The sequence below is a fragment of the Nicotiana sylvestris genome, chromosome 1 (assembly GCF_000393655.2).
Source record: "Nicotiana sylvestris chromosome 1, ASM39365v2, whole genome shotgun sequence".
Classification (NCBI taxonomy): domain Eukaryota; kingdom Viridiplantae; phylum Streptophyta; class Magnoliopsida; order Solanales; family Solanaceae; genus Nicotiana; species Nicotiana sylvestris.
In genome coordinates, this window is record NC_091057.1 from 40438133 (window position 1) to 40464050 (window position 25918).

Below are 25918 nucleotides of genomic sequence, written 5' to 3' on the forward strand. Positions count from 1 at the left end.
GGCGGTGCCTTTGAAACCGATGCCTGGGGGCGAACCACAGAAGGCATACCAGGATCATCGGAAGGCATTGGAGGGTGCCCACATGGGATGAGCGGGTTGGCCACAAGGGCATTGGTAACCTCATTTCCAATATGCGGAGACGCAACATCTTGTTCTCTTCAGCAGCTACTAATTCTAGATGTAGAATAGTCGATGCTGGGCTATCCTCAGGACCGATGATTGGTAGATTGCCGGCGGAGGCCTTATGTGCCTTTGTGAGGAGGGGAGACTAGACTACCAACAAAACCAACCACCAAAACCTGGCTAAATGCTTGCACATCCAACAACCTTGTTAGTTTTGAAACATTTAACATATAGAAAATTGCACGTTGGGATGCAATACACCTAATAGTTAAACGCTTCTACCGTGTGTTTGAACGGTTGCATGTTTCATCCCGGCCTTAACTAGCCCTTTTACCTCTATACCTCTTTTCTTCATTTCTGTCTCTCTTTAATCACTCTTATTTTTGCCGCTACTTTATTTTTTGCACTCTTTTTTTTACTCTTTTATTTTTCGTCAATCTCTTTTTTTTTTCTTTTTCTTTTCACTATTTTTTCTTTTTCTCTTTTTAACTCAATTTTCTTTCTCTTTTTTTTTCAGTTTATTTTTTCACTCAATTTATTTTATAGCTATGATCGAATCCGATAGGGATTGCCTACGTATCATGACCCTGCATGAATCAGATCTTACGTAGTTCGGGAAGATCGAAAATGGAGTAAATAAACTAACCCATTTTTTTGGTTGAAATTTTTGAAAGAAATGCTTTAAAAGAAGAAAGAAAATATTTTTTTTTATTTTGATTTTTATTTTATTTTTTAAAGAAAGACTTCTAAAAATTTATTTGCTTTTTGACTTGAACTTTGGGAATTTTTAAAAATGAAAAGAAAATATTTTTGTTTGATTTTTCATTTGTTTTACCTTTTTCTAAGGAAGAAAGAAAATATTTTTTTTATTTTGGATGTTACCTCTTAATTTTTGAAAGAGGGACTTTTAAGAAAATGATTTGGATTTCTGAGTTTTTATTTATTTACAAAAGCACTTCTAAAGAAAAGCGAAAATATTTTTGGAATTCAATTTTTCAAATTTTATTTTTTTGAAGAAAGACTTTTAAACAAGAAAAAGATTTTTTTTTATTACTTTTGAGAAAAATAATTCAAAATAAAGGAAATACGTATTTTGCATTTTGATTTTTTTTTTTTGATTTTTTTTCCGTATGAAAGACTTTAGAAAGAAGGAAACTACTTCTTTTTTTGAGTTTAAAAACCTCTTCACTTTTTTTTGAATTTTCTAAGGAAATATTTCTAAAGAAGGAACTAAATGAAAATATTTTTGGATTTTTTAAAAAATTGGAGTCGGAACCGATAAGGTTTTCCGACGTATCTCACATCAGGTGAGAATCAGACCCGCGTAGTTCGGTAGTTTTGACAGAACATGGCAATTGAAAACTTTGGCTCATTTGGAGATGACTTCTTCTTCTTTCTTTTTTTCCGGAATTTCGCCAGGTTTCAGAATTTTCTAAATACCTACCTCTCACTCCTATATTATTATTATTATTATTATTATTATTATTATTATTATTGATTTTTTATTTATTTTCTTCCTCTGTTCTAGAAGTCGGTCAACATGCAAGCCGAAACAAACAGATGCGCAAGTAGCACGTAAGATGCATCAGGATGGTCTTTTTCATTTGGGTACACCTGTCCTAGACAGACCCAACCCCTGTGTTGAGTCTCTTAGGTTAAATGCACATGATACAAACAAACGTTCCTACTAGGGATCCGACATGAGGCTTGTTATACTAGGTTTAAAAACCTGGGTTTATTGTTCTAGACCTGGCTTACCCGAGCGGACAGCTCGAGCCGAGGGGGGCAGCGTACCGGGAATACAGAGGCTTCACCGGCTTTGCAACTTGTCCGAACCTCGTTCTAAAATTGGGATAAGACTCTAATAGAAAAGAAGTCACATGAAGTGCACACTTCCTAGATGATTTAGAAGACTCAGAGAGAGGAGGGTTTCGTAGCAATTTATATACAGTCCAAACAATATCAAAGCGGTAAAAGCGGCATTTAGCACATTAGGCTCAACATGTAAAAATCAGATAAAACAAGCCAACTATAACAGTTATTCTAAGCTCGAATTCTTGAACCCTGAACCGAAGTTCTGGGTTTGGGTCCCCAACAGAGTCGCCAGAGCTGTCCCACCTCCTTTTTGTGCACCTACCCCAAAGGATAAATGCGTGAGGGATTTTTTCCAATTTAAGTGACAATATTCGAAATGGGATTATTTATTTAATTCAGAGTCGCCACTTGGGAAAGGTTTGGCTTTTGGTGTCCCAAGTCACCGGTTTATCTTGAATCCCAAATCGAGGAAATTTTCGACTTTCCAAATGAAGTCTGCGAACCAGAAATTCTAAGTAAGGAATTCTGTTGACCCGAGGGAAGATGTTAGGCAACCACGGATCCCGTGGTTCTAGCACGGTCGCTTAAATTGTTATAATGGCTAAATATCTGATTTTAATACATGTTATATCTTGTGTGCTTTTATTAAGTTTAAACCGCTTTTATTATTATTTTTTAATAGAATTGCAACGTCGTGAAAATGCATCTCGAATCACGTCGCAATCAATGCACCCATGGTTGTTAATACCTTCCGACTCCGTTGAGATTTGGATTTGGGTCACATAAATGCGCACCCGAATTTAAGAATATAATTTAATAAAAATCGCGCCTAAAGAGTCTAACGCGTTATTATCATTGGGGAAAACCGTGAAGTTCACTAGACGGCTCATCCTGTATTCTAAGTATTTTTAATATATACATTTATGAGAGCCTCGCAGTTTGTGCATTTTTTTTTTGGCGAGGCTCGTCTGACAACAAACTTAAAAATACTTCAAATAACAATAGGCACATGTTGTACATATGTTTAAACTAAAGCTAAAGCCAAAAGCAAAAGTTAAAGCTTAAACGGAAAGCAAAAGCAAAAGTTAAAGCAAAAGCAAAAGTTAAAGCTAAAGCAAAAGTTAAAGCAAAAGTTAAAGTTAAAACAAAAGTTAAAGCAAAAGTTAAAGCAAAAAGGGTGTTATTATTTTAATAGCTTTTAACATTTCGGGAAAAATTCAAGGTTATTTAAAACATCTCAAATCATAGCACCTGTGGTTCACGACACGCTTTATTTAACCTTGTTCTAAATTGAAGTCGGGTCACATGAAATGCACCCTCGAATTTAGAAATTAAGCATCACAACTGCGTCACGAGAACCGTATCCTTAATCACGATAATAAATTAAAAGCACCTAAAAGTATACTAGGTGTTCGTTATTCTTCTCAAACTTTGTGACTATTATAAAGCATGCATTATAGAATTATACTAATAATTAAATCATGAAGACTAAGAGTTAAGCTATAATCTAAATCCAGCAACTTATTTCTTTCATGTACCCATTTTTTGTGGAACATATCTTATAAGACAAAATTCGAACGAAAAACAAATTAAACAAAATAACAATGAAGTTATCCGAGATCAAACAAATATGGAACAACAATTCTAATAGGTAATAATATCCATGGTGTAGTCAAAAGCAATTCAACAAAAATAACACACAAACAGTTCATAGGAATTCCATGCCATTTTCATTCCAATAGATGATAAATATCAAGGTAAAAAGATAGAGAACTGGACCTCAATAGCAAACTCGGGAATGAAACATCAAAACCACGGACAAGGTCTCTATTGGAACGTCTCGTCGGAAACTCGACGAACTGCGAACGGACCTCGACGGAAACTTCGGACGGATCTCATGCGACTCGACCTCCATCGGACTCCATTGAAAACCAAATATCTTTGTGGGTTTGTGCGTTTGTGCGTGTGCGTTCAGTGAGGTGCGTCAAGAAGACGATGGTCGTTAATGGGCTGTTCGTCAGGACGCGAGGCAATAATGGTGGTTCATTCAGGGACTGCTGGTCGACGAACAGGTATGGATGATAACAGAGGCGGACCGGTGTCGTTCGAACAGGGTGTGACGGGGGAGCTGGTTCGTTATTGTGAAGAAGGTGGTTGCTAGACGTCGACTGGTTGACGACGAGCAGCAGGACTGCTGGTCGTTGGTTGACAGGGATGAGGGGTCTGTTTGGTTTTTCCGGTGACGGGTCAATGGTGGTTTTGAGATGTGAAGGAGCAGGAATTTCTGGTTCGTTACTGTGATGAGGGTTGGCGACGGGGATCGTTTGGAAGCTGGTTTCAGGTCGACAGGATGTGCGTGGAGTTGGGGTGGTCGACTGGTTGTCGCTTGGGCGTGAGGGAGACCAAGATGGCAGTGAGGGTTTTTGGTCGTTTTTGTCTTCTTCAAAGTGAAGAAGACCATGAACAGTAGCCTAAGGTCCTAAGGTGTTATTGTGTAGTTTAAAATCCATAATCCATCTCCCTGTCCAAACTCTCCAACATATGTATCAATGTGTGAGTTGTGTGTTGTGAGGGTATCACGTGTATGATGTTCTGTCCGTGAGTTGTAAAGTGTAGAGAGTGTGTGTGTTCATGTGCTTGCATGTGTTAGCATGTGTTGTCATGTGTGTCTCGGCTGAAAATGTTTTGGGCTAGGTCTGAAAATTAGGCCGTAAAAAATGAGTCGTTAATTTGAACCCAAATATTATTCTTTCCTCGCAACCGAGAATAAAAACACGACCTTTTTTATTTAGTCGTACGTAAGCAGAATAACTATTAAAACAGACTGACAATTAAAACAAAACTATATATATATTTTTTGTATTTTTAAAATTATATAAAAATAAAAAATAAAGTACTATTTTTTTTTTAAAGTTTATGAGAAATAAATAAACTAAAATTTATATATCTTTTTTTTTGTAATTTTCATTTTTATGACGAAAATAAAGTAAAAGAGTCAAAATAAGCTGAAATAGCTACATTAAGGCTAAATTAAATATTTGCGTGCTAAAATGTGAAAAATTTGGGGAGGGGCAAAAATCACATGTCAACAGAAGTAGAGATTCCTTCTTTAAGAATCATACAGGAAGTTGAACTCAACGACACAGAATGGATAAGGAGCCGCTATGAACAATTGACCCTTATAGATGGAAAAAGGATGAATGCAGTATGTCACGGTAAGCTTTATCAGAACAGAATGTCCAGAGCTTTCGACAAAAGGGTGAAACCAAGGCAATTTGCACCAGGAAAGCTGGTACTGAAGAAGATCTTCTCACATAAAGATGAAGCCAAAGGAAAATTCTCTCCCAACTGGCAAGGTCCTTACATGGTCCACAGGATTCTAACAAGAGGAGCACTCATACTTGCAGAAATGGACGGAGAAATCTAGCCAAAACCAATCAATTTAGACGTAGTCAAGAGATACTATGCTTAGACTATTTACATTTCGTCATCTGATGTAATTGAACTACGTTTGACCTGATTCCTGCTTAAGAGGGGATAAGTAGGAATCACTGTGGGTTCGGTCATATCATAATAAAATTTTCATTTCCCCCCAAGATTAGAAACTAGGGCAGAATTTTGAGGAGAACCATCAAAATTCTGGAGCAAGTCCAGCCAATGGCAACATATTCCAGACGATCAGAAATCGGTAAAAAAACTGGGCCACAATTTTGAGAAGAACTCTCAAAATTCCGAAGAAGGTTCAACAAAGCTCGCAAGTGGCCGAAGGATCATCCACCAAACTAGGGCAGAATTTTGAGGAGGACCCTCAAAATTCTAACATGGGAAAGCTGCAGTATCTCTGAAATGTGTTAAAGTCACTAGTTCATCTAAACAACTCTATTTTTATCAATAATTGCATATTTTCAAAACCTCTATTTTTCCTAATAGTCAGGTGTTACCCAGGTAAACTCAAACGAGGCCTCCAGAACGGAACGGAGCAAGGCAAGGCCAGCGGACAAAGGCATGAACCAACTGTTGATACCCAATATTTTCCATAATATTTTCAAAACTATGCCTTGACACCAATTAGTATTTTTCATACAATTTCTGCATTTTAAAAAATATTTTAAGTAATTTATCCCAGCATTTTATTTATAAAACAATCACTGATTGTATCACAAAATAGTTTTATAATAATTTTTATGGCTTAATTTTATCATTTGCATTTGTATTATGTTTCAATTATTGCACAAATAGCCACATGTGCATTTTTAGGATGCAATTGCAATCATAGCCTATGCATGCATTATTGGATTATTTTTTATCAGAAAATAGCCTTTTATTTTTTTTAAATATTAAGTAATTACTTTAAAACATTTCCATGCATGAAAATCATTTTTTATAATTTATTAACTATTTTTAAAATTATTTTAGCAATTAATTACGTATTTAACAAATGGCCCCCTGCTTTCAAATTTAGCCAAATTGCCCAGCCCAATTCTAACCCCAATTTCAAATTAAATCCAGCCTAAGTCTACCCAGCCCAAATCCAATATCTACCCGGCCCAGCTCTAGTTAAATCCTGGTCGTTGATCATTGTGATCAATGGACCAGATTCCCCCTTCCTAAAATAAACTAACATATACCCCCTAAACCCTAATCATTCTAACACCCTCCCCCGCTGTCACCTAATCCCCCCTTCTCTCAAATGCTCTCAAGTCTAAACCTTAATCGGACCTCGTCGTCACTCATCTATGGCCATTCATGGTGGTTTCTCACCACCCCAGGCCTCTAACGACCTCTCCTATACTTGTATCACTATCTCCAGGGTCCCCAAGGGACTAGGGTTAGTCTGCTTACACCTTTGGTCTTTGCTCACATGTTTCAGGTTGTTCCGGTTCGATTTCGAGTAAGATCTTCCTATGATCTCTGGATTTCTAAGCCTACTTCTTCATCTCTGTGATTGTTCTTCTCGAAACCCTAATTTGTCCTTTGAACTTCTCAGATCTGTGCAAGATCTGAGATAGATCGAACCTATTTCATATGAGTTTTACAAGAACCCTCTGATTTTTGAATGATTTTCCATTTTTTAAAGCTAGGGTTTCTCGAAAAAAAAATTTCCAAAATGTTTGATAATTTAGAGTGTTTAATCTTCTATTTCTTATATGTTTTAACCGATTTCGTAGGGTTTTCTTTAACCCCAACTCGTTTATGCTAAAACCCCTAAATTATTCAACATTTTGTTTGGTTTCTGAGTTACTTGTGTACTAACTTTGTCCTATGCTTGGGTTCCTGTGATTATTCTTTAGCTAATTCGATATCTTGTGATTTTTATCCTAATGTTCCTCTACTAAGGTTTTTGGTTTGATTTTTCTACTGATTCTATGTGTCTAAGAGAGAACAATTCGGACAAGCCTTTAAGACAAGCCTTGTCCAAAAGTCCATCAAGTTTTCCATAATCCCAATAGACGTAACCACGATTATGTGCATTAATTTGGAGAAATAAGTGCCAATATGCTAATCATTACTGTATAATAGACGAACCTAGAGGGGGAAAGGGCCTAACTAATAGTCACGGTAAGGTATTCTTATTAGAGACAAAAAAGGAATGCTTTGCCAAGAATGGAGATTGCTTACCAAGTTCAATGTGCTTAATCAAATTTTTTCTCTCAAAAATCCGTCGTCACTATAGTGTGAATAGTAACAAACATTGCCGAATAGTGTCAAAATAGTGGCGCTATAGTGCTTAACAGATGTGTGAACAATGTTTCTCAATCACTGTTCATCGTTGAAAAGCTGGAGATCTGAGCTGCAATGGCCACTATGGCCGGCGGCCATCCATCCTTTCCGGTTGGTCAGCCCTCCTCCATCATCGATCAACCTCATACAACACCTAACACCAACCCAACACCTATAGATTATTCTAAGATCTTGAAACCAAACACTTTAAATACACTGGCGATGGCTACTGCTGCATCTTCAGTGCAACCTATTCAAATACGTCAACCAACTTTTGTAAATGGTCATCCAGTGATTAAATTCACAGAAGCAGATGTAGAATGAATGAACTTGATTGAAGGCCTCCAATATGCTGTAGTTGGTAAGCTTGCATATGGATCTCCAAAGATTAACGAGCTTCGCCGGATTATTCCATCTCAATGTGATATTAAAGGTGAGTGCAACATTGGTTTCCTTAGAGATCGTCATGTGTTAATCCGATTAACTCTATGGCAAGATTTCCTCGATTTCACATCGAAGAGTACGTACTAAGCCAAAGATGGTTATGAATACCAATTGTGTACACTTATCTACAATGCAAAATTTAAGGCTGGTGAGGAAACTCCGATGGCAATGGCATGGATTTCCTTCCCTGGACTGCTGCCTACCTATTTTGTTAAGGAGACTCTGTTTTCTCTGGCTACAGCTGTGGGTAGACCGATGTGTCTTGATGCGGAAATGATAAATAAAACTAGACCGAGTTGTGCGCGAGTCAAAGTTCTTGTCGATCTGTTGGCAGAGTTACCTAAGAAAATACGAATGGACATAGACGACGAAGTTGCTGGAGGGGTAAGGATAGAATGGGTAAAAGTATAATATGACATGATGCCGAAATATTGTAAGGAACGCAAACTTCAAGGCCATGAGGAATTTGAATGTTGGAATTTACATCCAGAGCTAGTCGAAAGGCGAGGTAATATGAACAATTCTTTTGTTAAAGAATTGCAAAACAGGAAAGTGGCAGCTGATGCGCAAAAGGTTGGACATGATGTTGTGAAAGAATCTGCCCAAATACACCATCAGGGGTCTCTAAACAAACATGGACCTTTGATGATTCTGTCGAGTGGAAAGGTAGTTGGAAACGTTGGAGAGCAATGGAAGGAAGTGCGAGATAATCGCAACAAGAATAAGGCAGGTGTTACTTCTGAAGGTAATCAAATTACGGGCAAAGAATTGATACTAGTGAATAATGGAGACAATGGACAAATACAAGCTAGTAAGTAAGTAGTTCCAGTGGTTAACAATGGTGTTGGTCAGATGCAAACATCCAATAAGTTTGCAGTTCTTGATGGAGAAGACAATGTTGAAAATCAATATCAACAACTGACAGTTGTAGCAAAGGTGCGAGAAACTATTCAGTTGGATAAGGGTACTCCTAGTAAGATCGGGAAAGATGTGGCAGGGATTACTAAAGACAAAGTTCAGCAGGATACAACAGCAAAACCATAGAATGATCAGAAGATAGCTTCTCGTAGTTCAACAAGGAGACAATCACCTAGGTCGACAACCAAGAATCTTAATCCCAGGGCTCCAGATTTTATTCCTAGTGGGAAGGGGACTGATGTACCTCAACAAAAGGAATCAACCTCTCAATGGGTTAATAAGTCCTTTGTTCAGAAAAATTTGGTTACTACAAACCAATCATATCAAGATATTCCTTTGCAATCTGAGGATACTTTTGCCACGGGTAATATTTATAAGAACATTGATAAGACAAAATTAGGAGGTAGATTATGGTGTAATCAAACGGAGGAGGTCTCAGATGAAGATGGATGTAAAGATCATTCAGATGAATCAGATGATTAACAAGATGAATGAGAAGATCACCAAGATGATGAGAATAATCAAGCTGATAAAGGATCTGATGATCAACAAGGTGAAAAGGACGAACAAAGTGTTACCAAATGAGACTTACCAAAGAAGAAGCTTGGAAGCATCTGGATGGTAAAGATCTTTCAAATGATATTGCTGCAGATACTCATAATATGCATAATGTTTTAGAGATTGATAAAGGAGGTATTGGGGAACAGGAAATAATGTTTTAGATGGATTCACAAGTGATGAAGAGTCCAGCTCTAACGAGTTCTAGTAATAATGAATTCCAGGAGATGAACTTAATTCAAAAAGATAAGGAGGTAGGCTTGAAGGAGCTGCAGGGTACTGTGGATCAAGGTAAGGGAATAAACAAAATAACTGGGCACATTAAACATGTGCAAACCTTGACATCATTGATTCCTAAGAATGTCATGAACCAGATTGCTACAGTTGATGTAAATATTTTCGAGGAGAATCAGCTGGAAGGTTCAAGAAATGATATGGACGAAGAATCAAATGCTCAAAAATTCCAAAATGTTGCTAGACAAGGAGATTTATCTCCAAGGGTAATGCAACAAGCCAAAACAACAGGAAAGGGCAGAAAGAAGCAGCAAAAAGAGACGTCCAATGTTTAACCATCAGGTGTTCAAACTAGAAAGACCATCTCCAAATCCAATCATTTGAAATGAATGCGATTATTTGGAATGTAAGGTCCATCAACACACAACGAGCTTTTGAGAGGCTCGTCACAATGCATAGGCAACATGAGTTCAAATTTGTAGGTATTATGGAACCAAAGCAACAATCTAGGAAGGTGGAGAGATATATGAGGAGAATTGGTTTGTCACAAGCTGTGGTTAACGTTTCTAATAAAATCTGGGCGTTCGTTGATGAGATATATGAAGTAACTGTGGTAATTGACATTGTACAATAGCTTACTTTGAAACTTTTCAACACAGAAGATGGAAAGGAATTTATGCTTACATTGGTGTATGCAAAATGCGATGCAACAGAGAGAATTGAACTGTGGGATTCCCTCTATTATATGGAAAGTGACATGAATGTTCCCTGGCTCGTAGGTGGTAATTTTAATGTCATTTGGGACGAAGAAGAGAAATTTGGTGGCTTACCAGTTTCGTTAAATGAAGTTGACCATTTCAGACATTGTATGAATACATGTAATCTATTTGATATGGGTTTCAAAGGTAGCATCTACACATGGTGGAATGGACGAGCAGATGAAGAATGTATTTTTAAGAGATTGGATCGTTGCTTTGCTAATTTTGAATTCCAACAGAAGATGCCAGGCATGGAGATCACACACCTTTCCAAGATTGGATCGGATCATAGTCCAATGTTATTATCTTATAATCCAGATGCAACACCAATTAAGAAGTCTTTCAAATTTTTGAATTTTTGGGTGAAGCATGAATCATTTAAATAGGTCGTTCAAGAAAATTGGAAGGCAGATTTCCATGCTAATTCATTTGTGTTGTTTAACTATAAGCTCAAGCAGTTGAAGAAAGCTTTGTCTACATGGAGTAAGGCCACTTATAGGGATATATTTATGAAAATTTCAAGCCTTGAAGAGGTAGTAATCGCACATGAGGTACAATTTGAGCTTAATCCAACTCATGGTAACAGGAAAAGGCTTCAAAAAGAGCAAGCTGAATTATTTAAATTCTTGGCACTTGAGGAACAATTCTGGAAACAAAAAGCGAGCATGCAGTGGTTTCAAGATGGGGATAGAAATACCAAGTTTTTCCATGCGCAAGTCAATGGTAGAAGAAAAATAATGCAAATAAAAAGAATTCAAGATTACAATAGTAATTGGCTCGAGGATGTTTGTTCCATATCTGACGAGGCAGTGAGGTTCTTCAATGATCAATTTAAGGAGGATAGGGTTCCAACTGATTTTCGAGTATTAGAGCACATTCCTTCTTTATTAGAGGATGGGCAGAATCATGACTTGATTAAACAGCCATCGAGAGAAGAGGTTAGGCGAGCAGTGTTCGAACTAAACAGTGATAGCGCAGGAGGTCCTGATGGACTCAATGGATGTTTCTTTCAATCGTATTGGGAAATTATAGGGGATGATATTTGCAATATGACAAAGGCTTTTTTCAATGGCCAAGAGTTACCAAGATTTATTATCCATACGAATCTGGTCTTGTTGCCAAAGAAAAAAGAAATGCACACATTTGGATATATGAGACCTATTAGCCTAAGTAACTTTGTCAATAAAGTATTCTCTAGAGTCATACATGAAAGATTAGTCGATCTTCTTCCTAAATTGATTTTCGATGAGCAAGCTAGCTTTGTGAAAGAGAGAAGTATTGTCAAGAATGTGCTGTTGACGCAAGAGATTATTACTGACATAAGGTTGAGAACAAAAGCAAGCCCAAATGTAGTGATTAAGCTCGATATGATGAAAGCCTATGATAGACTCTCTTGGCTTTTTTGACCAAAGTACTGAGAAAAATGGGTTTTGCGAGAGGTTTATTGGTTTGGTTTTTGGCATCGTGTCAAACAATTGGTATTCTGTGCTCATCAATGGACAACCGTATGGTTTTTTCAAATCATCGAGAGGGGTTAAACAAGGTGATTCGCTATCACCTACACTCTTCATATTGGCGGCAGAAGCATTGTCCAGGAGTTTAAATTCATTGCATATGAATTTATATTTTAGTGGATTCGGATTACCAAAATGGAGCACCAAGATTAATCACTTGGCATACGCGGATGACACAATAATATTTTCTTCCTCAGATGCTACTTCGCTCAGATTGATAATGGAAGTTTTAGGCGCATATGAGGCAGCATCAGGTCAGTTGATCAATAAATCAAAATCAACTTTTTATATGCATCATTCTACAAGTGTTGAAGTGAGCAGTAAAGTTCAAAGAATTACTGGAATTACTAGGCAAGATTTTCCTTTCACATACCTAGGCTGCCCCATCTTTTATTATAGGAAAAATCTAGAGTTTTATCAAGGATTAATCAATAAAATACTTGATAAATTACAAGGATCGAAGGGCAAACTTTTAACCATTGGAGGTCGGGCAGTCCTAATCTCACATGTGTTGCAGAGTATGCCCATTCACTTGTTGTCTGCTGTTAATCCCCCAGCCTTTGTGATTGATAAATTATTTTTTTGGAGCATTTCTATTGGAGGAAAAGGTTGGCATTGGGCTTCTAGGAAAACATTGTGTAGGTCTAAAGAGGAAGGGGGAGTTGGATTTAGGTCGTTGCATGATGTATCCACAGCATTATTTTATAAATTTTGGTGGAATTTTAGGACCAAACCTACTTTGTAGAGTGCTTTTATGAGTCAGAAATATTGCAAAAAATTGAACGCTATGATTGTGAGTGGAATTAAGGATTACATGTGTGGCAAAAAATGTTGCAATGTAAGGACCTTATCGAGCATCAGATTCTGTGGAAGCCAAGAATGAGATCGCCATTATTTTGGTATGACAACTGGACATGTATGGCGGCCAGGTACTTCAATATACCTTCAGATTTTCCCCTCGATGAATCAATCAACAATGTGAGGGAAGTAGTTCACAATGATGAATGGGATGAAGGTCGATTGCGGATGCTGCTTCCAAATGACATCGTCGATCACATTATCAAAAATATACCTCCTCCAGTAAATCATGGGGTGCTGGACAAGCATTTGTGGATGATGGACACAACAGGTGGCTTTATTGTTAGCTCTGCATGGGATTATGTGCAAAAAAGAAATGATCCTGGTAATACATACAAGAAGATGTGGGTAAAAGGGCTACCTTTCAAGATATCCTTTTTTCATGTGGAAGGTTTGGAAAAGGAAAACACCACTGGATGAAACATTAAAAAGAATGGGTTACTGTGCGACATCAAGATGTTGGTGTTGTACGAATCCTCAAGAAGAAACCATAGCTCATGTATTTTTTCGATCACTTGCTGCTAAAATAACATGGAGCTATTTTTTCTCACATGCTGTCTTATCTTTGGAGGGATTAAATCTGTCACAAGCAGTGGTTCGAAGTGGGACAGCACAGGTTATTCCTAGACTTAAACCAATCTTTCAAGCATTACCTTCTATTATATTGTGGGAATTATGGAAGAGAAGGAACTGTTATAAATATGGAGATGTGGTAACAGTAAGTAGAGTTATTTATCAAATTAGTACCACAATACAATCACTTGTTAAGGTAAGGAAGCCAGGGATTAGAAATGTTCCTCATAAGTGGCCGGATATATTGAATATGATGGAACAGTATACACCAAATCTGAAAATCACTAAGGTTCATTGGAAAGTGCCCAATGAAGGGTGTATAAAAGTAAATACAGATGGGGCTGCGAGAGGGAACCCAGGCAGGAGCTCGATAGGTTATTGACTTAGAGATGAAGTAGGAGATGTTATTTATGCATGTGGATAGGAGATTCATGAAGCCACAAATACAGAAGCTGAAGCAGTAGCTATTTTGCATGCACTAAGGTTCTGTAGAGATCATATATGCCACAGATTTGGGTGCAAACTAATTCTATGTTGATGATGAATGTAGTGGAAGGAAGGTGGAGTATACCATGGGGAATTGCGGATTATGTGGAGGAAATTAGAGCTTTGATTCTGGCTTGCAATCTTACAATATCTCACATATTCCGAGAAGGCAATAAACTTGCGAATCATTTAGCTAAATATGCTCTTGATGTGGGTGATATTGAGTGTCATTCTTTTGCTGATTTGGCCAGTGTAGGAAGAAGGATTGTGAACGATGACAAATTGCAATGTCCATATTTAAGAATAAGAGCTACAAGGAATTGAAAATGGAGATATTGAACACAATAAAAGAGATTATAAGAGTACATACCTATCATGTTCAAGTCCATATGGAGGAGTTCACAGGAGCAATCGCAGTTGAACATCATGTTCAAATCCATGAGGAGGAGAACATGATGAATCTGTTTTTTACTAATATTTTTTTCATTTTTGCAGGTGGTGCATATATTTCTATGTATTATTATTTGATGGAATTTCAAATGGTGGTATTAGTGCTTTGTACTCAACCCATTGAAAGGAAATCAAATATAAGCATAGAGATAGAAGAAAACAGGGTTCTCTGCTGCCCAGTTATCTCTGCAGCAGCAGATTGTGTTGGCAAGACACAATAAAAATTGATAAGATGTTTGGATATGCTTCGCAAGTGGAGGATAACATCTTATACACAAAATAAAGAATTCAAATAACTTCAGGCATAGAGAAGCAGGAACAGCAACACCCATGGGAATACAAATGGGACAGCTACATATATTACCACATCTCAGATAAATATGCAGGCCAGAACATTTGGTGGTGTAGTTTAATGTGCAACTTGATAATATCAGCTCAAACAGGGAGTCACGCAATAGGAAAGCAAATAAGGCAGAATGGGTCACGGTGGGTCACATCAGAAAGACATTTACATCACACAGCTCAATGGACTCTTGGACTTGATCGTCTGGAATACAATTGCAGGTAACCAAGCAACTACAATTCCAATCATGGAAACAAATGGACGAGGCAACACCACCTATAACGGAGATACATCCAGCAAAGTTGAAGGCAAAATAGAGGTAAAAGAATAGATTTGGGCAGCAACATTGCAGCAGGTGAATCGCATGTTCATTGGCAGAGGGTGTACAACTACCATTAGGAATTTAGGGATGGAGTGGCACAAATAATGGCATTCGAACATCAAGGAAAGGAAATGCATATCAACATACAATGAGAGTGACATATTTGCAGGATCACAATGTTTATCATACCAATCAACGACTAGTTTCTACGCATCATTGGTTTAAACATTTTAGTTCACACTTTGTGATACCAAGGTTGAGCTCTATGCTTAACGTTGGTAATAGGATGGATGTAATTATCAAGTTCCATTGGTTTCATATCGTTAGACCTCCTGACAATGTATTTTGTTTGATTTTCTTAATTTAAATAAAAACTAACCCCTATGTGTAAAGCCTAGTGGATTGCTAAAAAAAAGAAAGGGCCTAACTCTATTTTTTTTGTAGAAAATGAGGCACGAGATCCCCAGATTCGGTATAGTTAGCACACCCTCACTCTTGCTAGAATGGTGGAGGGATCATCCTTCATGTGACCAAAACCATGTGAAATGAGTCTTAGGAAACATGCCTTCTCTGTTGGGCCTTCAGCTCAACAAAATGCTAATCGAGGCTGCAGCTAAGTTTTGGGACAAAGAAAGGGATTGTTCCATTTTGGGAACATAGAAATGACACCCATTCTAGAAGAAATAGGAGGATTTTCTGGGTTGTTTTGGGATGGCCCTAATCTGTTAGCACCTGAAAATCGCATTGCTAGGTGATTTCTGAAGATGATAGGGCTGAAGAAAAATGACAACTTGAAATGCCTAAATGACTCCTACATATCTTTTGAGTTCCTTTATGAAAGATATGGTCACAACAACTCTTATCGTATTTTTGATGATGAGTTCTCAATCACTTCTTTAGGTTGGATTCATCATAGGGTCTTCGTGTTTATTATGTGTTTCTTGGGCATACTAGTATTCCCAATCCAAGCGGATAGAATCCATACTAGGCAGGCTATGATCGAGGAGGAGACATACACTATCGTCCCTATGATCGTTGCAAACATGTATAGGGATTTAGAGAGATGTCAAAAGGGGTTCAGGTTCTTCGAGGTATGCAACTTGCTGCTACAGGTCTGGTTGTTGGAACATCTCCACAAGGGACAATACCATCAAGAATTTCCGCAAAGGCTGTGGAATGATCACATAGCCTTCCATCATCCCAAAAGAATGAACTATATTCCAGACATGTTTGCTCAGCCAGAGGACGTTGCAGGATGGATATAGCTTTTTGAAAATTTGACCGAGGATCAAGTCCAATAGATGTTCTAGTGGTTCCCTACTGATAAATTCATCATCAAATCCTGAGATTTTCCACACTTAGTGTTGATTGGGTTGAGGGGAATATACCCTTACGTCCTCTCAGGGTTATAAGACAAGCAGGCAGGAGATAAATCATATCACAGGTCGCTAAAATGTGTCACTTCAGAGCCAATTTTTAAGGTGACGCCATCCCGTATAAGAATGAAGCGCAACACATGTGGACCTTAAAGGTTATTGTGGAGAAGGATACTATTCAGCCATACCTATATCACGCGGGCCACTCATACCTTTACCCTTCATGGTTGGAGGATAACATAACCGGGGTCGTTGAGACAAGGGTCAGGCTAGGAAATAGGGTCATAGACGAGGTTGCTGAAGTAGAGGTGAAGTACAACAAGCTGCGAAAAAGAGTTCGAGAGTATGAAACCGAGCATATGGCACTGCATAAGGCTGATATGGAGACGATTAACGAGTGGAAAGAAAGAGCTGTTAAATCCAGCGAGAGGCTAGAATATCTGGAGTACAGTTTAATGGAGTTAGAAGGGAAGATGAGAAAAAGGGTCACTAACTTCTAGGACGCTGACGGAAATGAAGGAGGACATCTGGCAAGGGCATTCCTATTGTTGAACCTGCGCGAGCTGGGAAAGTTGATCGACAGCAGCATCCGGTCTGGAGAGGGTCCTTCTAGGACCAAGTAGATTAGATTTATTTGCTTTTCTTTCAAATGTAATAAGGCCAAGTGCCATTAGTGACATTATCTTATTTTTGTTTTGGGTCATTTATTTTTACATTAATGAAACGAGGCAATTATTGGCACTAAATTTCTCTAAATTTATTTGTCGCTAAGCCTACCTCAGGAATAACGAGGCTCCCAAATTAGGACGCGAATTTACATTCCCGTAATATGTGTTTAAATATTGCAAATATTTCAAAATCCTTATTAACTTGTTTACCTTTTTGTTTTTCTTTATTCTTTATTTCCATCTCCTAAGGTTGGTTCACTCATACTGGCATCATCAGCATATTACACCAGATCTAGAGGCCCTCCACCTCCTCCTCCTCCTCCAAGTAATACAAAAGGCAAAGGAAAAGCAAAAATGGATGACATAAGTGCTATTCGAAAGGATATTGCTGAGAACGCAGAAACTTCACACGGTCGGAGTACTTTGGCCCCAAATGATCTAGTTTTGAGGTTAGAACAAAAGATATTGGAGCTACAAAGAGAGCTTGAGCAGGTCTGCAACTTGGCAAACTTATCACTCACCCTGAATGTCCCCGACATCAACCAACAAAACATAAGGAACCCAGCACCTCCCCAAAAAACACCAAACCAACATCCACAAAACCCTCCTGCACCGCAACAATATGCAACCCTACCCTAAAATTTCAATCCCCTACCAGTACCGACTCCACCACAACATCACCATCAACCAATTTGGTACCCACCAACCAATTTGGTACCCACCAACCGCCACTTATCATACTCCCCAGAATACACTACAACCCATTCCTGACCCTCAGAACTCTACTAATGACCACCATTACACCCAGGCACTTGGCACTCACCAAAATAACCCCATATACGTGAAAACCGTACCCCACTCTATCCAACTGATCTCTTATACACCGGAATCCTCCGAGAAGGACCTGCTTATTAAAAACATGGCTGAAGAACTCAAGAAGCTGACAAGTCGAGTTCAGGGTGTCGCAAGCGGCAAGGGCATAGAAGGTTTGAACTATGAAGACCTATGCATACAGCCAGATGTAGAACTGCTAGAGGGTTACAAACCTCCCAAGTTCGATATGTTTGACTATACAAGTGATCCCAGGGTTCATCTGAGGACCTATTGTGACAAGCTTGTTGGGGTCGGAAAGGATGAAAGGATCCGGATGAAACTCTTTATGAGAAGTCTTACGGGAGATGCTTTGTCCTGGTACATCAGCCAGAATCCCAAGAAATGGTCTAACTGGGTGAACATGGCATCTGATTTCATGGACCGATTCAGGTTCAACACAGAAAATGCACCAGATATTTTCTACATTCAGATTCTTAAGAAAAATCCCACCAAAACTTTCCGTGCGTACGCTACTCGTTTGAGGTCGAAAGCAGCCAAAGTCAGGCCATCTTTGGACGAGGAACAAATAAATAAGTTCTTCGTCAGAGCATAGGATCCACAATATTATGAAAGGTTGATGGTTATTGAAAATCATAAATTCTCTGATATCATCAAACTCAGAGAAAGAATCTAAGAAGGATCAAGAGCGGGATGGTGACAAACTTTGAGGTATTACAGGCCACAAACAAGGCATTACAATCAGGCGGCATATCGAAAAAAGAGATGTTGGGGCAGTAATGGTGGCTCAAGTCCCGAAATCTCCACTTACATATCAAACACCTCCACCCACATACCAAACACTCACATATTTGTAAACATGTTATTTTTTACCCTCCCCGAGATTTCACCCATTTGAGCGTAAAATATTTAGTTTAGGCCTAATATCGATATTTCAATTAGTTTTGACTCTTTTATTTTATTTTATCAAAAATAAAATTACAAAAATATTTATTCTTTTTAGTTGTTGTTAGTTTATATACCTTTTGTAAAACTAAAGAAAATAAATAGTACCTTATTTTTATTTTAATACGATATTTGAAAATACCAAAATATAGGTTTGTTTTAACGATTAGTCTTATCTTAATAGCCATTTTACTTAAGTAGGATTAATTTAGTACTGCATTTTCTCTTCTTTAGAACATCCCAAGAAGAGACCTATTTTCGGACATAGCCCATAACAACCCAAGCCCAATACCTTTAGAGCCCTAAAAAGAAGCTTAAAAATAAACCTAGACCTAGACCTAGACCTATAGACGCTAACCTTAGAACATCCGCCATTGAACACAAAAAAGATCCCCTCCATCGGTTCTTCTCTTCTTCTTGAACAAAGAGCAATTAACCTAGAACCCCTACACAAACAACAGTCGTTTTTTATAAAATAACCTAGGCTATCTTCTTCTTCTTTACAAGATAAATACCTAAAAAATAAGAAAATGGTGAGAACCTAGAGACCAAAATGAGCAGCAGCAAAACTCAAAAGAAAGGAACCCCCCTGAATTTCTTCTTCTTCTTCACATTCAGGAGCTAATTTCCCATATTCCAATAGCCATGTCGTCTGCCCCATAATATAACCCCCCATATCTTTTTCTCTAAAAAGGACACAAATACAGAAAAGAGAGAAGTAGCCGCAGCTGAACCTCCCTCTTCTCTTTTCGTTTTCACAGCCCTCTTCATAAAAAAAACACCGTTTTGTGGAGATCTATTTCAGTCAAAGTTCTACTCGTTGGTTGCTAGTTCTGTTTGAGTTGTCATCGAGGTTCCAGTGCCATCGCGTCTTCTCTTCGAGCCCTTGTCTGTTAGACAGGATTCGAAATACTCTGGTGAAGTTTCCGGTCGAGGTTTCCGATTGGCTGCTTGAGTCTTTGGTCCTTGGTTCGAAGGACTTCCTATTGGTTCGTTTTGTTGTCGAAACAGTCGGAATCGAGATTCTTTTCTCTCTTTTGCTTTTCCTTGTGTTCTTATTGTAAATATTCATGCCACTGGAGTTTTGATAAGATTAATATAATAATTTCATCCTTGCCTTATAAAATCAACTTGTGAATTTGTTTAGAGTGTTATTACTTGGTGAATTTGTTTCTGATAAGATTTGGTAAGCATGGGTCATTCATGTTTTAGTTGGGTGAGGTGCTATTTGTGTCCTGATTTAATTTTATCCTAAATATCTTTGTTAGTTTCATGATCAATCTTGCTTTGTTCTTGTAGTTCATTAGTATTATTGAATCTAATTTCAATAGTAAGATGTTGATTAGTAGCAGTGAAATGAGTGTCCTTTTGTGTAGATTTTCAGAGTGTATACCTGGGTAGTATGGGTCTGGAGTTGCTCTAATTGTTCCGCTAAAAACTGTCCATTTTGTATAATGGGCCTGAATTGTTTTAGCTATTCTTCTTTTAGTATGCTGCAGTGTCATAGTATTTAGGTTAAATATCATGATATATGTGCATAATAAACGGATAGCTTCAGTTGGGAACAACATCCTTGAATAGGACATTGTAGTGTTATTTACAATGGTGTTGCAAGCGTTAGATGTAAATCGAGAATATTATTATGCATAGTGCAGGTTATCATCACTTTAAAATCGTACAATTTCTCCACTTCTATAACTCTTAGCCATACAATAATCTCAAAATTAGCTTTAGGAAAATAATTACGAATATTGTAGCTTGCTTTAGACGCGATTAATAAAGTGCCATGGCCATGGGTACAGTTCCCGTGGTGTAGTTGTGATGCACAATTCTAAAACCCGGGGGTATATTTATGTGACCTGGCCACAATTTAATCTTGTTAATAAAATAAATATGTTGTAGATTATCGGTACGGTTTCCGTGACATGATTCGTAATATGTAATCAAATAATTAGCTATATGACAATCATAAATAATTAAAAGTGGTAGAAGGAATAAAATGCACAATATATTTGATTAATTAGATAATTAGGCCAATAATAATAGTTGAGCGACCGTGCTAAAACCACGAAACCCAGGAATGCCTAACATCTTCTCCAGGGTTAACAGAATTCCTTACCCAGATTTATGTGTTCGCACACCATAAATAGAGTCAATCTTCCTCGATTCGGGATTTTAAACCGGTGACTTGGGACACCACAAATTATCCCAAGCGGTGACTCTGGATTTGAATATAAATAATCTCGTTCCGATTATTGTCACTTTAATTGGAAAAACTCCCTTATATACCCGCTTTTGGTGGTAGGAAAAAAGAGATGTGACAATATCAACCTTCATCTCGCAGATATTCCCAAACAACCACTGCCTATCATACCTATAATTCCCAACCATCTCATTTCCAATCACCTCCGACTCGCCAAAATTATCCAAGACCAAGACCCAATTTCGACCGCAAGCCACCCAGACAATACACCACCATTAATGAACCCATCGACCAGTTGTATGAAAGGTTGAAAGCTGCAGGTTACGTCACTCATGTTCCTGCTGTGGCATTAGAAAATCCATCCAATGGGTCAATCCAACAAAACTTATGCATACCATTCCACTATGAAGGGGCACACCACTGATGTGTGCCGAACATTGAAAGATAAGATCCAGATGCTAATTGACAACAAGGTCATACAAGTAAAGGAAGTCACACCCAATGTCCGCAACAACCCCCTCCCTGATCATAGAGGTGGTGGGGTACATGTGATAGAGACGAACGAAGAGTGGGATCCTTAGGGGTCAATTGTGCTTATTCGGGAAGGCGATGACTTTAAACCCTCAGTCACACTCACTCCCATTGTAGTACAGACTCAGTCACCAATCGAGGTTGAGGTAGCTATATCAATTCCATTTGAGGTATAAGTGGCTCCGCCTGCGGCCACCCCTGCTCCATTTGAAGTAGAAGTGGTCACACCTTTCACAGTGACAGTATCAACCACACCTATTTTCCACTCAAAAGCAATACCTTGGGATTACGTTGTTGAATCTCGACGAAAAGGGAAGGCGAAAGTAGAGGAATCTGATGTCGCACAAGGAATGACTAGGACCAGAACGGTCTATACACCTGAACACCTGGGAGGACCGAGTAAAGATGCCACTACCAAGCAGCCTATCATTGAAACAGAGCCAGATGACCTTTGGAGGAAAGTACAAGCAAAGGAGTATTCCGTCATTGACCATTTGAACAAAACCCCAGCTCAGATATCCATCCTGTCACTATTGCAAAATTCAGAGGCGCATAAGAACGCTTTAATGAAGGTGTTGAGTGAAGCTTATGTACCCAACAACATCACCGGCGGGGAGATGGCCAACATGGTAGGATAGGTTTGGAAAGTCATAAAATAATCTTTCATGAGTATGAGCTACCGCCCGAAGGATTGAATCACAATCGATCATTGCATATCACAATGCAATTTGAGGATAAATTCATCGCTAGGGTCTTGATTGATGGAGGTTTGAACCTCAATATTTGTCCGTTGGACACTTTAAAAAGGTTGGACAAAGGTTTTCATAAAATACGGGCAGGAAGCATGAACGTGAAAGCTTTTGATGGGTCTCAAAGGGCCACAGTCGGGGAAATTAACCTTTGCCTGCAGATGGGGCCGATTTGGTTCGACATTGACTTTCAGGTGCTCAACATACCGGCCTCATACAATCTTCTGTTGGGCCGACCATGGATCCATGCCGCTGGGGCCGTGGCATCCACACTACATCAAGCCGTGAAATTCGAATGGAATCATTAGGAGGTGATCATTCACGGAGATGGAAGTAACCCATTTACAACAGTCAAACCATCCCGGTTATCGAAAACAGAAAAAGGCTAGGAGGGGAAACCTATCATCACATTGAACGTGTCAATGCCGTTGAGAAAGACAAATGGTGGAGCAGCAAAATAGAGAGCACACTGGCATGGTCTAGTATGAACCCAGCAAAGGGCTTGGGAAGAATCTCTAGGGTATCACTAAACCGATACGGCTGAAGGGTCATGGTACAACCTTTGGGCTCGGATATCAGTACACATGGCAGAGTATAATGATTGGTCGCCTCCATAACGCGGACCTTATTACCCTCTCGAGCAACCAGTGCCACATCTAGATCAAGCTTTTCACCAAGCTGATACAATATGGGGAACTGCAGAAGAGGAAGCATTAGCTGGGTTGAAGAATTTATTCTTGGAGAACGAAGACATGGACTGCAGTGAAAAAAATTGAGGAGGAGGGGGAAGAAGGCCTCACTATTCAGACTGTGGAGAAGAAAGCTATTCTCAGGAATTGGACCGCCACCCCATCCCGGGCCTGCCGAGTCCCTGGGTAGCTTGACAGATTTTATTCCTATAGCCATTCTAGGCATTTAAGATTTTTAGTAATTTATTTTAAAACTAACTTGTTTTAAAATAAATGCTCGATTCATTGAGCCGTACTCATTTCGATGTTTTTAAGTATTAATCAAATGCATTGCTTTTTATTATTTATTATTATCTTTCATATTTTTCCTTCCACAACGCTATTGTTACTTTTCCTAATGAACCGGTGGCTGTGACATGTAATGAGGCGACGCAATATGAGAATAATGATTCAGATGAAGAAGATGAGATACCTGAGGAAGTTGTCATGGAAGTTAAAAACTTTGAGAATAAGCCTAAGTCCAACCTAGATGAAACCGAAGCAGTAAATTTGGGGGACGCTAAGACCGTCAAGGAGACTCGCATCAGCATTCACTTATCGCCGACAGAGAAAGAAGAATACATCTATTTTCTAAAGAAATATGAGGACATTTTTGCATGGTCATATGATAACATGACCGGTCTGAACATGTCCATAGTGGTTCACAAGTTGCCTACTAATCCCATGAGTCCGTCAATGAAGCAGAAACTTAGAAAGTTCAAACCAGATATGAGCTTGAAAATCAGGGAGGAAGTTACTAAGCAGATCAAAGCCAAATTCCTCAGGGTTGTTGAGTACCCAACATGGTTAGCCAACATTGTGCCAGTCCCGATGAAAGATTGGAAAGTTAGAGTATGTGTTGACTATCTGGATTTAAACAGAGCTAGTCCCAAGGACAACTTCCCACTACCAAATATACACATCCTAATCGACAACTATACCAAGCATGAACTCTAATCCTTTGGAGATTGCTTCATGGGTTATCACCAGATCTGGATGGATTAAGAAGACGCAGAGAAAATAGCTTTTATTACACCATGGGGGGTATACTGCTATAAAATGATTCCATTTGGTCTAAAGAATGTTGGGGCTACCTACATGAGAGTCATGACAACTATCTTCCATAATATGATACACAAAGAAATAGAGGTGTATGTGGACGACGTCATTATCAAATCCAAGAGGGTCGCGGATCACATAGCAGACTTGAGAATGTTCTTTGACAGGTTAAGGAGGTACAACTTGAAACTGAACCCCGCAAAGTGTGCATTCGGGGTTCCCGCAGGAAAGTTACTAGGATTCATTGTCAGTCGTCGAAGGATCGAGCTGGATCCGTCTAAAGTCAAAGCTATTCAGGAATTACCACCACCGAGGAGTAAAAAGAACGTGATGAGCTTCCTAGGATGTCTCAACTATATTAGTCACTTCATAGCACAGTCCATAGTCATATGTGAACCCGTCTTCAAGATGCTGAGGAAAGACATCGAAACAAGCTGGACTGAGGATTGTTAGAAAGCTTTCAACAAAATCAAGAAGTACCTGTCCACACCACCAGTCTTGGTTCCGCCAGAACCAGGACAACCTTTGCTACTCTATCTATCTGTATTGGATGGAGCCTTCGGATGTGTTCTGGGACAACATGACGAGACAAGGAGAAATGAGCAAGTCATATATTACTTGAGTAAGAAGTTCACACCTTACGAAGCACGGTACTCTCTGCTAGAGCGCACTTGCTGTGCTTTGACTTCGACGGCCCAGAAGTTGAGGCATTACTTCCGTGCCTATACTACATACCTCATATCCAGGATGGACCCTTTGAATTACATATTTCAGAAACCCATGCCAACTAGGAAGATAGCCAAGTGGAAGATACTGTTGAGTGAGTTTGATATCGTCTACTTAACTCAAAAAGTGGTCAAAGGACAAGCATTGACAGGTCATCTTGCTGAAAATCCGGTAGGAGGAGAATATGAACCCTTGAAAACGTATTTTCCTGATGAAGAAGTGTCATTTGTAGGGGAGGACATTACCGAAGCATACGACGGTTGGAGGATGTTCTTTGCTGGAGCTGCAAATTTCAAAGAAGTGGGCATTGGAGCAGTTTTGGTATCAGAAATAGTTCAACATTATCCGGTATATGCTAAACTCGAATTTCCCTGCACCAACAACAAGGCAGAATATAAAGCCTGCATACTAGGACTCAACATAGCAATCGACATGAATATTCAAGAGCTGCTGGTAATTGGTGATTCAGATTTGCTTGTGCACCAGGTACAAGGAGAGTGGGCTACCAAAAATTCCAAGATATGGCCATATCTGCACCATGTACATGAATTGAGAAAGAGGTTCACGAAGATAGAGTTCCGACATGCCCAGAATTCAGAATGAGTTTGTCGATGCCTTGGCCACGTTGTCCTCCATGATACAACATCCAGATAAGAATTTCATTGATCCCATCTAAGTGAGTATCCATAAGCAACCGGCTTACTATGCTCACATCGAGGAAAAGATGGATGGAAAGCCTCGTTTCCATGACATCAAGGAGTAATTGGCAAAAGGGGAATATCCGGAGTATGCGAACCACACTCAGAAACACAAACTCCGGAGATTGTCCAATCACTTCTTCCACAGCGGAGGAAACTTGTACAGGAGAACTCCTGATTTGGGATTGCTAAGATGTGTCGACGCAAAAGAAGCTTCAAAACTACTTGAGGACGTACATGCTGGGACCTGTGGCCTGCACATGAATGGTTTTGTCTTGGCTAAAAAG

At 38.9% G+C, this 25918-nt stretch overlaps 1 protein-coding gene across 1 annotated transcript; it reads left to right on the plus strand.

The window, feature by feature from the left end:
* The first annotated feature begins 5020 nt into the window (after positions 1 to 5020).
* Positions 5021 to 5365, plus strand: LOC138869145 (uncharacterized). The gene has a single exon (XM_070146742.1). It carries the CDS (start codon positions 5021 to 5023, stop codon positions 5363 to 5365), a length of 345 nt encoding a protein of 114 aa, XP_070002843.1.
* The last annotated feature ends 20553 nt before the right edge of the window (positions 5366 to 25918 follow it).